The sequence below is a fragment of the Halyomorpha halys genome, unplaced genomic scaffold (assembly GCF_000696795.3).
Source record: "Halyomorpha halys isolate HHAL.00 unplaced genomic scaffold, Hhal_1.1 Scaffold251.1, whole genome shotgun sequence".
Taxonomy (NCBI): Eukaryota; Metazoa; Arthropoda; class Insecta; order Hemiptera; family Pentatomidae; genus Halyomorpha; species Halyomorpha halys.
In genome coordinates, this window is record NW_027106674.1 from 784,677 (window position 1) to 802,627 (window position 17,951).

At 31.4% G+C, this 17,951-nt stretch overlaps 1 protein-coding gene and 1 long non-coding RNA gene across 3 annotated transcripts; one reads left to right on the plus strand and one right to left on the minus strand.

The window, feature by feature from the left end:
• Positions 1 to 2,034: 2,034 nt before the first annotated feature.
• On the minus strand, positions 2,035 to 4,351 carry LOC106680215 (uncharacterized). The gene is made up of 2 exons (XR_001343079.3): positions 3,796 to 4,351; positions 2,035 to 2,948 (listed from the first exon to the last, which is right to left on the minus strand). It is a non-coding gene; the product is annotated as an uncharacterized lncRNA (long non-coding RNA).
• A 1,475-nt stretch (positions 4,352 to 5,826) lies between these two features.
• Positions 5,827 to 13,157, plus strand: LOC106680216 (tubulin beta-1 chain). 2 transcript variants are annotated; one of them, XM_014419748.2, is made up of 11 exons: positions 5,827 to 5,984; positions 9,405 to 9,513; positions 11,039 to 11,265; positions 11,336 to 11,464; positions 11,558 to 11,673; positions 11,762 to 11,845; positions 11,930 to 12,052; positions 12,161 to 12,268; positions 12,381 to 12,603; positions 12,699 to 12,800; positions 12,916 to 13,157. In XM_014419748.2, the coding sequence occupies exons 1-11, from the start codon at positions 5,928 to 5,930 to the stop codon at positions 12,979 to 12,981; spliced, it is 1,344 nt and encodes a 447-aa protein (XP_014275234.1). In that variant the 5' UTR covers positions 5,827 to 5,927; the 3' UTR covers positions 12,982 to 13,157. The 2 variants fall into 2 exon arrangements, with proteins under 2 accessions (XP_014275234.1, XP_066901132.1); XM_067045031.1 differs by having other exon boundaries at positions 9,405 to 9,512; positions 11,035 to 11,265.
• The last annotated feature ends 4,794 nt before the right edge of the window (positions 13,158 to 17,951 follow it).

Consider the following 17,951-nt stretch of genomic DNA (forward strand, 5'->3'; position numbering starts at 1 on the left):
AGGATTGTCAGGAATGGGTGAGAAAGTAAGGTTAGAAACTAGTGAGTTTGGAAGGTTAGGGAATTTATAATGGAAGGAATGATATCTGGTTCAGGCTGGATCAGTTACATATGAAACATTAAAGTATTAATGTATGATTTTATTTGTGACAAAGTAAGGAGCATTGAGGATTTTGGATTTTAAGGATTGGATACGAGAGGAATTCGAAGGTTTAGTGGATCCCCAAAGCTCGATTCCGTATGTCCAGGTAGGCCTTTTTAGAGTAGTGTTGATCAGTCTTTTTTAGTGAATTGGAACTTTAGACTGTTTGTCTAGAAAGTGCTGTATAGTCGGAATCGATGTGCAGTTTCCTGTCTTGTATGAGGATTCCATGTCAGTCGTTTGTCCAGATGTAATATGGTCTAATTATTATCCTGCTATTTCTGCACCATTCTTCGAGGGTTGTTATATGGGACTGAAGAGTTGGGGATGCAATCAAAGGGTTATTAACGACGAGCACACATGTGTCATCAGCATACATGGTGAGGATAGTGTTAGGATTGGTTGGGATGTCAGTTGTATATACTGTGTAGAGGATACTACCTTGAGGAACAACAGTGATATGAGAGAAGAGGGATGAGAATAGAAACCATTGGGGTTTACTTTGAATAATTATTCAGAAAGGAACAGATGATAAGAAAGTATTCAGGAGATAGGAATTAACGGAGTTAGTAAAGCAGTCTGGAATGCCAGACTTGATCAAAAGCCTGCTCTATATCAAAAAAGAGTCCCGTGCTGTACATTCCGCGCTCCAAAGAGGATGAAACAACGTGGTGATATGGGAATATATGATTAAAATCTTGGATGGGATGTAGGTGTTTCAAAATGTTTTTCGAGGATTTTGCCCATGATTAGTAATAGAGAGGGGGCGGTAAGAGGAAGGGTGTTCTGGCGGTTTGGGCATCATTTTGACTATAGGTAATTTCCATGGCTCTGGAAAATATGTGAAACGGAGAACGGCGTTATATATGTAGGTGAGGAATAAGATAGCTTTTCAAGAAAGAAGTTGTAGGACGTGGGATGTTATTAGGTCGTATCCAGGAGCTTTGCAGGTAGGTAATCTCTGAATGATGCTGGATATTTCTGAAGGATGAAATGCTTTAGGTGGTAGGGTCATTTGGAGAGGAATATTTAGTTCTGCAATGCCAATGAATCAGAATTTTATATCATGTAGAAATAAGTTGAGTTCTTCACGGTGATTTCGTATACCATTGGCTTTCCATGTCGAGACAGCTGGGCACCCACAAGCCTTGTGCTCATCGCGGAAATTAAACGGGATTTTGGATAGGATTTGTGTGAGAAGGTTAATCAGGGGTTTGATGGTCTCTTGAAGATCTTTCAGGATGTAAGGATAGAGGTTATATTCATTGAATTTTTGTAATGAGGATATGGATCAGAAGCTTGTGATGGATAGTTTGTATGACTAGGGGGCTGGGCTCTTCATGGTATATGTGGAGCTGGAGTATGAGGAGCTTTATCGGTTTTTAATGGTAGTTGGGACGAGCAGTTTATCGGAACAGTTGGATGAGATGGAAGTGAACGTGAAATCAGAATTTTGTTTTATTTATAAAATATATAATCATAAAAAGAAAACTGCACCTTTTCTGATTTTGATATTCGAGAAGTGACCCGACAAAAGTAATCTTAGATTTTCTGTCCAAAGCAACACATTTGTTTTTCATGACATAAGTATACACACACCAGTAAACATCGGCCAATAAATTACTGTGGTAAGAGCAAAAAAAATTCACACAGTACTAATACTTGTAACAATTTTCCCAACTGCATCGGTGACCAACCATCTTTTAGTAATGAATGCTCAGTATATGAAAGGGGGAAACAAATTGCAAAAGTCAGAGTACAGGATAAAGTGTCCTATCGTCAAGCGGAAGTAATTATTAAAAAACTAGATACGGAAAGTGTGAGCTCAGGATCAGATCACAGCGGATGTAGTGACGGTATGAAAATTTTAGCTAAATCGAAATAACAACCAAACATATTTATATTTTTATTGCCTTGCAGTTTGATCAGTTCAGAACATTTCTACAGGTAGCTTCGATTAACTGCTTGCTTCGTCTGAGTTGTTAAGGGGAGTAAATTTTCAGTAAAACTAATACCGATGTAAAAAAAAAATTTTTTGTTTCTTTTGTCTTTTATTTCTTTTGTTTGATACTCTTGTCAACAAAAAATTTAATATGCTTATAATCATTTTGATTGATAAGGTCAATGTTCAGAATGATGAATTTTTCGATAAAATACTTAACTTCCAATTCTTGTTTTTTTTTTCTCGGAATATGAGTAAAATAATCTAAAAAAATGTAGTAATTACAATGGTGAGTTATGCTTAATTTAGCAGAGAAAGAGTTTTACTAGGAAATCAAAATTTACCTAAAGAAAAAATATATGTGTTTATTTTAATTTTTAAAAAAAATTTCTCTCAGTTTTACCGATATTCCACTTTGGTATTAGTGAAAAAATAAAATATATCAAAAATTCATAGATCAAGCAGTTAATGGTTAGACGTTTTGGAGAAACAATGGTGATACGACTGAACCAAATTCAAATATTTAATTTGAAAATCCATCTTGTCAGCTGGGTCAAAATTCTTAATAAGGGGCAATTGCGAAAGCAAAAACATTTCATCTGGATCATTTTTTTTAGGTTCCTTCGGTTGTGGTTGTTGCAAACCCACTTTCAGAACGTCCAACACACTTTTCTCAAACTCATCCTGTTTCCGTTTCTTCGGAAACTGACTGTGCTTCTCCCTTTGCGTTATTCCAGAAAGAGAAGGGGCTGTGGATGAAGTACTTTGTACAGCAGTTGATTCTGTTTCAACGTCTTCTTGTGCAGTGTTTTTGCCGGTGTCTTGTGAACCTTCTGTAAGGTTATCAGCCATGTTCCCAGACGTCCTGTGGAATAAAGATAAAATTGAAAACCACCCTTAAACTCAATATTTTTAAAAACCCCTTTTTTATTGCACATCTAAAGCATAAGAGGAACCTACATTCCAAATTTCAAGTTTCTATCCTGAAATGTACAAATTTTGGGAAAAAAACTCTACTCCAACAACTTTCCGTTGCCACAACCATCTCTCTTACCGAACGATGTATCAGATCGATTACAGCCATACGTATTCGTGGCAGATGAAGCCTTTGCTCTGTGTCAAAACCTCCTAAGACCTTACCCTGGTAAGGACATAACTAATTCTAAAAGAATTTTTAATTATCGCTTATCGAGGGCCAGACGGTACGTAGAATGTGCATTTGGCATTTTAGCAAATAAATGGCGTATATTCCACCGTCCGATCGATGTCAGTATCGATTTGGTTGACATCATTGTTCAGGCCACTTGTGTACTGCACAACTTTGTAAGGGAAAACGATGGGTACAACTTTGAGGATACATTGACGTGTCCTTTGGATGGCATTCCTGCCCAGGGGACAAGAGGTACCGAGATGGGAAAACACACCAGGGATCAGTTTGCCGAGTATTTTTGCTCTACCGCAGGTTCTGTACCCTGCCAAAATCAGTATTCATACATTGCTGAGTAATAGCACCGATTATGGGATTTATAATCAATGGTAATAGGGTGCTGCTGTTACTACATACCAAGTCTAATTTTGTAACAGTTAATAAAGCATAAATATTGTGTATAAATGTTCTTAATATTATTCATACAACTGCAATAGTAAGTTTCACGCATTTTTTTAACATGATATACTACTGTAACGTAATAATTAAAGGTTTTATTACTTACTTAAGTCTTCTTTTTGTTGTTTATCCATCTCGATCCAACCTTCACCAACAATACTGGATGTGGCAGCTATCCAACCATCTCTTCTTTTTTGCCTGTTTTTATAATCACCGTGATGGACATCATATAAAAAAGGTCGAGCTTGAACCTCTATAAATAATACGTTCGGTGTCAAGTTCCATTGTCTGTCGTCTTGTAAACTGTCGAAACTATTTCACTCGCACTGAACTACAAAGTTATAAACTTAAAAACTTACAAAAGTTACAACTTAAAACTTACAAAAGTTACAACTGTAAACTGTCGAAACTATTTCACTCGCACTGAACTACAAAGTTTACCGAGGGCTGTGTGGACGCCAAGTGAGTAGCGTGAATTGACGCAAGGAAATGGACCTGGGCCTATCCGACCAGCTGTTGACCTTGAAGATGCGCCGTCTCGAGTGACGCTGAAAGGAAAAGACGCTGTGTGTGGCCACCACCACTCCCCTCCAGCTAACCTATAAATACAGCGTCTTTTGACGCTAAGCGTCCAGCTTCAAAAAACCCAAGTGTGGCCGTAGCCTCAGGCGTGTTTAGAAGCTGTTTCTTTTGACGCTAAGCGTCCAGCTTCAAAAAACCCAAGTGTGGCCGTAGCCTAAGAGTGGTGGGGATAAGCCACTTGTCCTAGAATTAAAAATCACAAGTCTCGGCTTTAATTTTTACATCGTATTTTTCTCTTTACGATTATTATATGCTACAGAAAATTAATCTGTTTCCGCAGGCTTGTTCTATTTGCTTGTGTCCAAGTACCTATAAGCTCACTTATTTGATTTATGAATAATAACAAAGATACATTTTTTAAATGCCAAAATAATTTAATGAATCAATTTCTCTAACTTATATGAGGTTCTAGATGGTAAATCCGTTTACAGATGGGCAATTTATTATTCCGTATTTAAATGAGAAGAAAAGTAAATTTGTCCCGAAAGTGCTACCATCTCTTAAAAAAAAATTACTAAAATTCAGTATATTTAGCCTTAAAAACTGAACAGTAACAGATGGTTGGCGTCATAAAACAGTTGCTGAGCCTAGGCGTTGTTTCTTTTATGCAGTTATCACTTTGTTTTCATGGAATCCCCTTCTATAGAGATTAGTAAATAGAAAATATCAATAGATTCTAGTAAGAAACGTTTGAATAAGTTATTGATTTATCAGCTGCATTTAAAATAATATCTGAAAAATAATTTTCCTAAAGCTGCGAACCATGACCTTTTTTGTTTTTGTAGTTTTCTCATATAAAGAGCATATCCTGTGCTCGCAAAGAATTTTAAAACATTAAAGGCGATTTTAGTTATAATTGATGGTTTGAGGCCTTAAAAAATAATTATGACCGATGGAAATGATTTTATTGTAATGATTCTTTGTAATGGACATTATTAACAGGGCTGATTCTTTGTAATGGACATCATAAACAGGGCTGAGATTATGAACAAGATGATAAAAATTGCTGATAATACACATCGTTTAGATATAATAATACAGTATGACTACAAATGACATTTTTTTGATAACCATTCATATATTTGAACTTTGGGATCAGTCAACTCACAGACTTTTTCACTTACAGAAAAATTCAACAGCTTCGTTATTCGTATCACGCATCTATTCGTGATCGTTAACAGGGAGGATTTGCTGGTTTGATGGCGGAGCACTTGGGAAGTTGTGCCAAACTTACCCCTCCCTATCACATTTTTAATATAGTTCTTTTAATTTACGCAATTGATTAGGAAATTTCCATTTACGAATTACTATTAGTAAATGTTTGAGAAGTTCATCTTTTAAAGTATAAATTGCATATGTTTAATTTGAACCAATAAATAAATTATATATTTTTTCAGCTAAAATACTGCAATCAATTTGTGTTATAAGCCGATAAATACTAAGTAAATTATAAATATTATACTGTAATGCTTTATAAAATAAGAAAGCTTTATTATATAAAAAGGTATATATGTTTATTCATGACTAGGGTGGGGCCGTAGGTGGCAGCAGTGGAAACCGTTCCCTTATAATCCCTCCATTGCTGGATCGGCGTCTAGACGGTTCTGGGCTGTATTGGTTGAGAGAATTTGGATTGATTAGTTCGTATTTGTTACCATGAGGGAAATCGTTCACATTCAGGCTGGACAATGCGGCAACCAGATTGGTGCCAAGGTAATTTAACAAACATTTCTGCAATTATTAGTCGTGTTCAAAGGGTTTATTAATTTCAATTTGCTTTTTTAATTTTTTAAACACTACTCATCGCGGACGATCTTTAAGTTTTGTTACTATACCTTAGTAATCTTTTGTTTTTAACAATCCAATTTGTTATATTTAATAATTCTGGAATAAGTTTCTTCATTGTAGGGCTGTAGTTACGCTTTGGAAACATCACTATGTCAAGTATTTTCTTTTCTGGAAAATTCGTTTCTAGAACTATTGCAAACCCGCTATAATATTTTTATAGATTTCGTTTATCTTATATAGCCATCCATGAATTGCATATAGGCCATTTTAGAAACATGCCGCAATTACCGGCGTTTTACACGAAATGTATCAATGTTATCACTAGAGTAATTACTCGACATACAGAAAGGCCCTTGTGCCAATAAAGTAGCTGCTAAGCCTTATTTTACAATTTATTGAAGCTTTCTAACTTAAAACTAAGTTATGTCGGTTTGAATTGTTGATCTCTTTGTGTAAGGCTATTTATCATTTTTATTTTGTTCCTATTAATAGCTTTCATTAATCTTATTCCTCAATATAATGGATTACAGTATTCAGTTGAAGCAGAATGAATTTTATTGTTAACCCCACCTCTATCATGAGTCATGATGTAAACCCAAGCCATTTTTAGTAACACTTGGGTATTACTATGTTTTTATTTTGGAAGTAACAATCATATTATTTAAGTAAATAAAATATTTTATCATTTAAGGTATCTATCGATTAGCTACTTAAATTTATATTTATGTGTTACTACTTCATAGGTAATTTTTACCTTTTAGGGAAATAGCATTTTATCAGTACATTACTCATGCTTTAGTGTCCTCATGATTGACTGGCCTTCATAACAAAATTGAAAGGTAGGTTGTTCATATATAGAAAACAGAACTCCAATTATAGAAATAATAACTACATAGTTATATTTTCCCATTATTTTCTAATTGATTGCTAATGAAAAATTATAATAAGTAAAAGTAACATTTCCGTACAAACTTCAAGATTTTTTTATTCATTGTCACTGATAAAAATTGGTGAAACATTATTAGCTGTTTTCTATAATTATATGATCGATCGATGTTGGGAAAAAATGTTTTTTTAAAGTAAAATATCCTTTTAAATATAAGAAGATGGTCAGGGTTGCAGTCTTTTTACAGTCAACTATATATACATATATATATCATTTCTAACTTTAAGTGTTTGGTTCATTGCTATTGATACATATTTATGAAACATTAGCTCTTAATTGTTCTTAGTTATTATGTTAATATAAATAGTATAATCAAGAAGGAAGTCAAGGGATCTGAAGACCAACTTATAATCAATAAGTGAAACTTATTTAGTCATTGTGAGAAGTTTAGGTATTCATCAGGACTTAGTATAATAATATAACCAGTGTAATAAGGGAGAAAAAAAAGAAAAGATGTATTACTAAAAATTAATTAGATAACACCATATCCTCCCCTAATCTATTTCTTGCATTTCATCAAGGATTGTTTGTCTTTACCATAGTAAGCAGTTTTCTAAGAACTTCTTTTTATATTATGAGTTAACTTGAAAGCCCTACTACTCCTTGTAGTTAAATCTGTAAAACACTTAATTTAACTACTTTATACTAATCTATAATCATAGATGACAAAATCAAATAATTCACTTTGTTAAATTAATATTTAAAAAAAAAAATTCTTTTGTAATTGTATAAACTGTTATGACCTATTTTGAGGTATATAATAATTTTACAGAACCTATATTATCATTATGTTAGCTACTTAAGGGTTTAAGTTATTTAAAGTTAAAATCAGTTGTCTATGTTAGATGATAGTCCAGGTGGCAATCAATAAAGGTACCAAAATAGCAAAAGAGAACTATTTATTTGTTCTTTAACTATTTAGATTCCTTTATTGACCACCACCCTGGGACTATCTTCCCATACTCTCCTTCATACGGTCAACTACGTTCTTCCAAAATTGTCATTTGTACTAAATTGTTTTTCTTAGTTTATACTTCCCCTGAATTGGCCTTTTTTGAGAAGGCATGTTTTATATAATTAAGATCCGTTGTCCAATTTTATATTTAAAAAAAGGCTATTTATCTATTAAATTAAAATATAAGACTTTTATAGTAGATTTGTTGTTTATTAAACATTGATATGCTCAAAGACTGACTGTAGTGCAGTTGTGAGCTATTGATTCATCACTGAAAAAAACTTGCTTTTTATGGTGGGTGGTTTAAGAGGCTATGATGTCATCCTATTGGACTTCATCTTAACATTTGTTCTTAGCAATTTCTTCACTAAATTTAAAAAAAGTGCCCTTAGTATTATTTATTTTTGCTTAAAAATGTACCTTCACAATGATTTGGAAATCTATGATAGTTAACTCTTATAGATTTTTATTTAAGTTTGATAAATTTTCTTTATTTTTGTATGAATTAGTGTAATATGTATGTTTATCCTGTAGCATGTATTTAAAAAATGTTATTTAATCAGGAATTGGTGTAATTTATTTTTATTATATTTTTACCAAAACAGTAGTTAAACCCTCTTATTTTTAAGAGAGTATTATAAACCTTATTGTTATATTATTTGATAAATGTTAATATTTTAACCTTTTAATGTTATTACATTAACTAGGTTGTCTTTTTCCTTCTCAAATCTTCAAAATTGTTAAACACTGCACATCATAACTTCGAACTTATTACAATACTCTCCTTATCTAGGTGGTAAGAAAAGTAGTTTGAGTTCAAATTAAATGAATTTAAAGCTACCAAGTCACCCTTTATATCAAGTAAATTCATCATATAAACCAGAGTATATTATTATTATTGTAAGGAATTTATTGATATTACACTCTATTTTTCACTATTTGGAAATCATAAAATTTAATATAAGTTGACAGTTATGGCCTACCATTTAAATACCTATATTTTGATATTGCCATAAATTTATATTCTGCTAATCCAGGTGTTATTATAATGCCATATAACAAGTCATTTTTGTTGTTTCACAAAATTAAATTATAAAAATAAAACCGATCCAAGAAAAACAGAAGACTTGAAATCTTATGAAACAGAATTTTTTGAGTGTACACCTATTTCTATTTGATTGTTTAATATTAAAAAAAAAAAAAAATTAAATGGGGCCTAGTACTGATGTTTTATCATATTTTGGTATGATTACTTACATTTTAAGGAATATCAAGCTTGTTGATGCTAGTCTCTTCTACTGTAAAATGTCTTCTGTTCGTGATGTTATCAGGTTTTGCTGATAATTGTTTTTGAAAATGAAGTAAATAACTTCCTGTTTTATGAACAAAATTACTTTTTAATATGTTGCATAACCATCTTTTTTTCTTTGTTTTTAATTTTTAGTTCTGGGAGATTATCTCAGATGAGCATGGCATTGATCCCACTGGCTCTTACCATGGGGATTCCGATCTTCAGCTTGAAAGAATCAATGTTTACTACAATGAAGCATCAGGTATTTATATTATATTTTACTGATTCTTCTTGTGTTAAGTGTGTGTTTTCACAAAATTGTGGGTTATATTACTTGATGTGTTGACAGGTTTTGAAAAGGTGGTAAAATGAGTGATATTATTTCAAATATTAACATACAAATGCTTATATATTTATAATTTAATAAACCCCTCAGTTCAGTTTGATTTAAAAATTGTATAGGTTTAATCCCTGTCATAATTTTTACAGGTTTTGTCTTAAATCACCTTGTTTATCGTTTAATCTATCTGTTTTCTCTGTTATTGATGTACAATGTATATATTTGTATTTTCTTCACTATCAGGCATTAATATCTGTAACAATAATGCATCAATGGATCTTTTGTGTTGTTGATTCTATTTAAACAATTTTAAAAAGCATCTGTGGTGAGAGTTAAAACAATGTAATGTAGAGAATATGGTGGGAATTTGTCCCAGCATCGCTTGGCACAATTTGTTAGTAAACTGGGTGAACCACTCTCCTGATAAGGGACTTTGCTCCTATCTACTTTCACCAAGGACTGTTTATTATATGAGTAATTTTTTATTTTATTTTATTCTTATAAATATGTGTGTATGCTATGGGTTCTTTTTCTTCATATTCTTTTTGTTTTTAAACCTTTTTGAATTCAATGTCATGACAAGTTTTAGTTAAGTGGAATGAAATTCGTAAAATTTAATACACCTTCCAAGATATGATAGTTAAGTAGTGAAACTTAATCAGGTGTTTAGTATTTATTCAATAATGAACCTAGAAGATCAACTTTTAACCTCCCCATAAAATTTAAAATTTTCAGTTTCAAAATATGTTGATCCAAAAATCGATCAGGAATTAAATCAGCTTGTGAGCTGTCCTCGGTCTGAGTTTGTTCCCTTGGACTATTTTTTTTTATTCTGGATTTTCTCTTTAGGAAGTCAATTCAATAAAAAGATTTTGATTGAATATTTTTTTTTTTTATTTGACCCCTGGGTGGATTATACTGGAGATCACCAATCGCCATTGTAAAATAAAATTTAACATATCAGATGATTTTTCTCAGCCATTTATGAAGATAAAGAATAACAAAATTGATCCAGATTCAATCAAACCAATCACTTTCCACTCATTTTCCTCTTTTTGAAACTCTTAACAAGGTTAAGAGGAAATAATTTAAGTATTACGTATTAGATAGTAACTAAGCACAATATTTTGTAGTAAATAAACAGAATATATCAAATTTTATTGATTGTGAAATTTTTCATTTAAATTAACTTCTAATGGCTCTGTTCTATTTTTAAAAAAAAAAATTCTGCGTGAGAACTCATTGCTTTTTTATGTAAATCGGTTCTTGTTGTAAATTGTCTTACAACATGAAATTGTTCTTTTTTTTTTTTTTTTATAATGGTTTAGAAAGCATTGTTCTATGCTGTGAGGAGGAACTTTTGTTATTGATCATTTACTCATTTCTATGTTACTGTTTTATACTCTCTTCACTGTGTAATCTATTTCTTTTTGTAATTGTGTTGGAGGTGGAAAGTATGTACCTAGAGCAATTTTGGTTGATCTGGAACCGGGGACCATGGACTCAGTACGTTCTGGACCTTTTGGACAAATCTTTCGACCTGACAACTTTGTTTTTGGCCAGTCAGGTGCAGGAAACAACTGGGCCAAGGGCCATTACACAGAAGGAGCTGAACTTGTTGATTCAGTTCTTGATGTGGTTCGCAAAGAGGCTGAATCTTGTGATTGTCTTCAGGTATTTATCATTCATGTGTATTTGGTTACCTTCAAACTACTTTAGGATTATTCTAATGATTGATTGTTAGGGTTTCCAACTCACTCATTCCCTTGGAGGTGGCACTGGATCTGGAATGGGAACACTGTTGATTTCCAAAATTCGTGAAGAGTATCCTGACAGAATCATGAACACTTATTCAGTAGTTCCATCTCCCAAGGTAGAGAGATAAATATTTTCATAATGCTGCATTGCTCTAAAAATTATAAAACAAAGTTTTTTAAAATATTAGCTCCTATTTTCTATTTTTTAGGTTTCTGATACTGTCGTTGAACCATACAATGCCACTTTGTCAGTTCACCAGCTTGTTGAAAATACAGACGAAACTTATTGTATTGATAATGAAGCTCTCTATGACATCTGCTTCAGGTTTACCAATCTTACCCTATCTAAAAAACTTAAAATGACTTTTGCTATATTTTCTTTAATTTACATTTATTTATTTATTTATTTTTAGAACATTGAAGCTTTCTACTCCTACTTACGGTGATCTCAACCATTTAGTTTCTCTTACAATGTCGGGTGTCACTACATGCCTTAGGTTCGTTATAAATTCCCTGAATATTGTTGTAAATCTCAGTTGTTTAATTAACAACGTGTGTATGATAAATTTTATAAATTTCAGGTTCCCTGGACAATTAAATGCAGATCTTAGGAAACTTGCAGTTAACATGGTGCCCTTTCCTCGACTTCATTTCTTTATGCCTGGTTTTGCTCCCCTTACTTCCAGAGGATCCCAACAATATAGGTACACAGCTAATGTTATTTAGGGTTTTGTTTTTTATTGTGTGTAATCTTTTTAATATATAATTGGTCTAATTGTATAATTGGTGTTCCTTTTGTTCTTTATTTATAGGGCTTTGACTGTTCCTGAACTAACACAACAAATGTTTGATGCCAAGAATATGATGGCTGCATGTGATCCTAGGCATGGTCGCTATCTTACTGTGGCAGCTATCTTTAGGTGAGTAGGAATGTTGTGTAAACATCATTTGCTATTAAAAGAAGTAGTATATTACTCATTATTATAATTTTTTATAATTGTAGAAATATCTTACTATTTTCTCTGTTTTAAGGGGACGAATGTCAATGAAGGAAGTTGATGAACAAATGTTAAACATTCAAAACAAAAATTCATCATACTTTGTTGAATGGATCCCGAACAACGTTAAGACTGCTGTTTGTGACATCCCACCAAGAGGTCTTAAAATGTCAGCAACATTTATCGGCAACTCTACTGCTATTCAAGAATTGTTTAAGAGAATCTCAGAGCAATTTACTGCTATGTTTAGGAGAAAAGTAAGGAGGCATTAAATCTATTGCTGTTACTTTACTATTGCTTTTCTTAATAATTATTTTTGTAATGATTTTTTTTTTTTTTTTTTCATTTTTAGGCTTTCTTGCATTGGTATACTGGTGAAGGAATGGATGAAATGGAATTTACTGAAGCTGAATCTAACATGAACGATTTGGTTTCTGAATACCAACAATATCAGGTGATTAATTTTCTTACTTGTGCCATATTTGCATATCTTTTATAACATTCAAATTAGCTCTTATAGTGAAGAACTAAAGTTATCATTAACCATGTTTTTTTTTTTTTACTTTTAGGAAGCAACAGCTGACGAAGATGCTGAATTTGATGAAGAGCAAGAACAGGAAGTTGATGATGCTTAACTTAAATGACATTCCAACTTGATATTCCTTATCTATGGAAAATTCCCTTGTTGCATTTATTATTTTACATTTGAATACTGCCTTTTTTTACTTAAAATGATCTAATTTATTGTTATCGCTTATTAAGTTTATTGTCATTTTTCCATTGTATATTTCAATTAAACTGTAAGTATAAATTCCTTGTCATCCTTTAATCTCCATCATTTCCCCTTTTTGTTTTTGCTTTTTTATATTTTTGTAAACCTCAAATACAAATTCATTTTTATGATTCCCTGTTATGTTACTAAAATTAGTTTGTTTTATCCATCTTTATTTCAAACCTAATTAATTACTGCAAGCAGATACAAAGCAATATCCTTATCTTAATCCTATTTTTCTCACAAAAAAAATTAACAAGGGCAAGTAGTCCAGACACAGATTATTTATAATGTGGATGAACTTTCCAATCAAATTGTACCCAGAAAGGTGGAAAAGATCATGTTAGTAATTTTATTTGATAATATATTGAAATATTTAATTCAAATGATAATTTGCAGTGTTTAAGATACCCAAATATAATTAAAGCTTAGTGTTACAAATTTAATATATTAAATTTCATAAATGTGTAGTATCAAATGTTACAATTATTTACAAAACAATATTGGACCTAGCCATTTTTGAAACTAAAACAGTTGATTGAAGGTGATTGTTTATGTTGTACATTTACTATTATTATTATTACTTTCGCATTTAATAAGTCATTTAATTTATCTAAACAGAATCTCTTCTTGGTTGTTTTTTTATGTTTCAGCATCATTATTTAACTTTGTATTTATTATGTATACTCCTGGAGATAGTTTCTTTCATTCCAATAGAACTATTGTGATTTCTGAAGTCTTTGAAAGGGCCCTACCATAGCTCAGGGGCCAGGCACTAGTCTATGGATCCTGAGGTCTGTAGGCAGTGGTGCTTCGAATCTGGCCTTGGGTCATTGACTTTTTCATTAAGTGGCAGTCCCACAAAATGAAAAATGACCCCCAAGCATGGTTAGAATAGGTTGGTCACCTTCAATGTGGATTGTCTTAAATAAAATAAAAGAAAAAGTATTTGATATAAGTTAAGGGGGGTGAACTTTGAAAGATCCTGGTACCTATTCCACATGTTTTGGTCTCAGATCTTTGCTTGAGTCTTAGTACTGGCACTGCTTAACAAGTAAGCAATGCAAGAAGTATAAAATACATTCAGATACTGTGTTCGAAAACAAAATATGCTCTTACAATTCACAGCAGTTTAGGAGATAGATATACGTGCATAATTAGACTTGAGGAAAAAATAATTTCAAGGTTTAATCAAAGGACGAAGCTCCTGGTAACTTAACTGTTGAAAATTATATATATAATTTTCAATGGTTCAGACCGCTAGGAAGAATATCGAACCTAGATTCAGTGCAATAAAAGATCGTTCCTGATAAGACCCTAAGAAATTACAAGTCTTACACATACATTACACCTAAACCCATTTTTTTTTCTCGGCCATGAGTCCTATACTGCCTAACCGTGGTTGGGGATCGAAGTTTTAAATTTTGTGGGACTGCTACTCAATGATGAAAGCCAACGCCCGAGGCTGGATTCAAACCGACACGGTCTAGCCACCAAATTGGTAAGCTTGTGTCTTAATCACTGAGCTACAGACGGCCCTACTTAATTTGTTAACGGCTTTTGATATGCCTCATCAAGTTATCATTTATCATTTTTGGTAGTTATTACGGGAATCCTTGCTCCCTCTCATATTTAGAAGGAACTATCTCAATTTCAACTTTCTGTCTTCACCATCTTATACAGTAGGGAAAAAAGTATTTACACATCCCGTTTTTTCTTTCAATATGTATTGAAATATGAAAAAAAAATTCATTTGAGTGTACCCAATAAAAAGTAAAACTAAAACTTGTTAGATAATGGTATACATTCTTGAAAACTTTGATCATAACTAAATAGCATAAGCGGCAGGAAAAAAGTATTTCCACACTTTTTTGTTTGTACATAACTGAAAAGGTTTGTTTGTTTACTTCCTAGTATAATTCTGTTATTTCTTATCAGTATTGCGAAATATCAGATTTCTTGGGTTTTCATTTTTCTACAGTAAGGTACGTGATTAAGAGGTATGAAGAACGAGTTCAATAGTTTTCAAAATATAGCTTTTTAAAAAGTAACATTTCATAAGAAATTCACTGAATAATCAGTACTTAGTGAATTTATTTTGAGAAACGTATATCTCAAAAACCATGTAGCTTACAAATGTCTATTAAAACTCAAATTAAAGCTAATTTAATGTACTATAAAGTAACATTTATCTTCATAGGAGTAGAAGTTTTCATTATATTCGAAAAAATTAATTCCCAAAATCTTGATTTCTAGTTGTTCTGACAAAAATTTTGACCCATAAAAAACTATATCTCAAGAACCATACGACGTATAGATATCTGGCAGTACTCAAATTAAAGCTAGTTAAATGTACTATAAAGTAGCTTATGACGTTTATGTTCGTAGGAGTAGTAATAGTTTTTATACATGACAACATAAATTCACTAAATATTGAAGATATGGAACTCCGAAAGAAAAATAACGTTTTTTTAATGCTTTGAAACTGGAAATCCAGCTGGGAAATGAATGGTCCGGAGCATACAACCAATAAAACTAAAGAATGGTTAGTATTTAATGTTTATCAACAACTGGTCACGCCTTTGCAGACATCTGACTTAATTATAATTGAAAATTTATGGCAAGTGTTACACCAAAATGTTCCAAATTATGAAAAATCTTTTAGTAAAAGAGTGGGAACGAATCTATCCAGATTTAATTAAAAACCTACTTCACTCTGTGCCTAGACGTTTACAAGCAGTTATTGAAGTAAATTTAAAAAAATCATTTTACCAAGCGAGAAGTTTTTCATTTCAATTATGAATGTATTTATTCAGTTTGAAATATACTTTTTATTTTTTAATGTATATAGATTTTTTTTTATTACCTATACTCATAATTAAATAAATAAACTTGGTGTGCAAGTATTTTTTAATTATGTTCTAGCAGAAGTAATTTTAAATCTCTTTGGATGATAAATAACAAAGTTAATGGACTTGAAAAAATAAAAACAATCGGGCTGCTATTTCAGGCGCCATTTATCTCTATCTGTATATCTGTTTATTTGTGAACAGCCCAGTTCCAAATCGATAAGTCGCACAAAACTGTGATTACATATTTATGGCGGGCATATACCTGCGATGTTACTGTAACGTTTTCTATAGCATCGTCTGTCCAGAAGTGTCACTTCATAAAATAAATTTTTCACATTTTTCCTATTTTCCCAAAAACGCCTCTAACGATTTTGATTAAACTCGGTAGATCCATGAACAATCAAGTGAACTTTAATGTAAGCTAGGTGTTATCCTTTTAAAATAAAAACGGCTCTATAGTACCTTTTATTTTATTTGTTTGAAATAATCAACCAGCTCTCATTTTACTAGTAATCTAAAATGCATAAACATGAACTATAGAAGAATTTAATTATCAACAACAGGAGAAACTGATTTTCACGCAATGGTGAATAGCAAATAGCTATTTTGTAATGTACAAGGCTTAATTTCAACTCAAAATTGTGTGATTCGCGCACCATCTCCAATTTTTTTCTACCTTATTTTTGATGTAACAAAACAAAACAATAAAAATAACTTTATTAAACACGTTTTTAAGAAGAAAATATCAAAAATATAGTATAAAATGTCAAAAGTATTCAGAATTACACTATTAAATTCATAAATAAATTAATTGGGTTAAATCAATTGTGACAATTGAGCACAATTACTGTTGAAGCACTTATCCTCAACAACAATTTTCAGCGATTACTTTTTTAATTATGTTGATGCCGATTTTCACTTTTATATCTTTTTATCAAGTTTTCCTCAGTAGAAAGGCTTACTAATTTTTTATAGATTTCACCTTTTTCTCGCTTAAGAAATATATTAGAAGCCATTGTTCACACTGATTTTTTTATTTTTACATTTTTGTTTTGATGTCACTTCTGTACTGAAAAAGCGATGATTGGAATATAAAAAAATATATTGCGAATAAGTGAGAATGAAAACGGTTTATAAATTAAAAAATAAGAAATTATAATTTCCACATCTATTTGACTTATATGCTTTTACTATTACGTTTAACACTATAAAATACTATCGCTGATTGTTTTCCTTTTACGTTCCATTTAAATTATTTATTTATTTCTAGTTTGGAGTTCACTTCTGTATTGTAGAAGAAATGTTTAGTACATAAAATCATGTTGTAAACAAGTGGGGATGGAGGCGGTTGATACAATTAAACAATAAGAAATTATAATTTTCGAATAAATTTTACACGTATAACATATTTTTGATACATTCTGTCATGTTAAATACTATTTTACAAAAATACACAATAATATTTGTCTATCATATACAATATTATATGTGTATTATTATAATACAATATTATTTGCGTAGTGGATTCTGTTTTATATTATTTTGTAGTTTCCGCTTAACATCAACAGATGTATTCCTATTACCTAAAATTCTTTTAAAAATGGATAAATTAATAAAGAACAAATGTGCCTGTAAATTTAGAATATGTTTTCTAATCTTCTACATTATTTGAAATTATACGGTCATATATTTATGTATATTATATGATGGATAAACTAAGAGGCTCTAAATAATATATGTCTTCCAGGATATTCTATCTAAGTCACCAAAGCTATCAACTTAAAAAAGCCCTGATAAAGCTCTACAAAGTAGGGCGACACGTTGGAAAATAAATAGTAGTAAACTATTTTTGTTTCTCTTTTGACCGCAACCCTTATCATCTTCTTCATTATTTGAAATTATACGGTCAATTATTTATAATACAATTAATAATACTTTTGAACTCAATGTATGTTTTAATACCTTATAATTATTTGTGAAA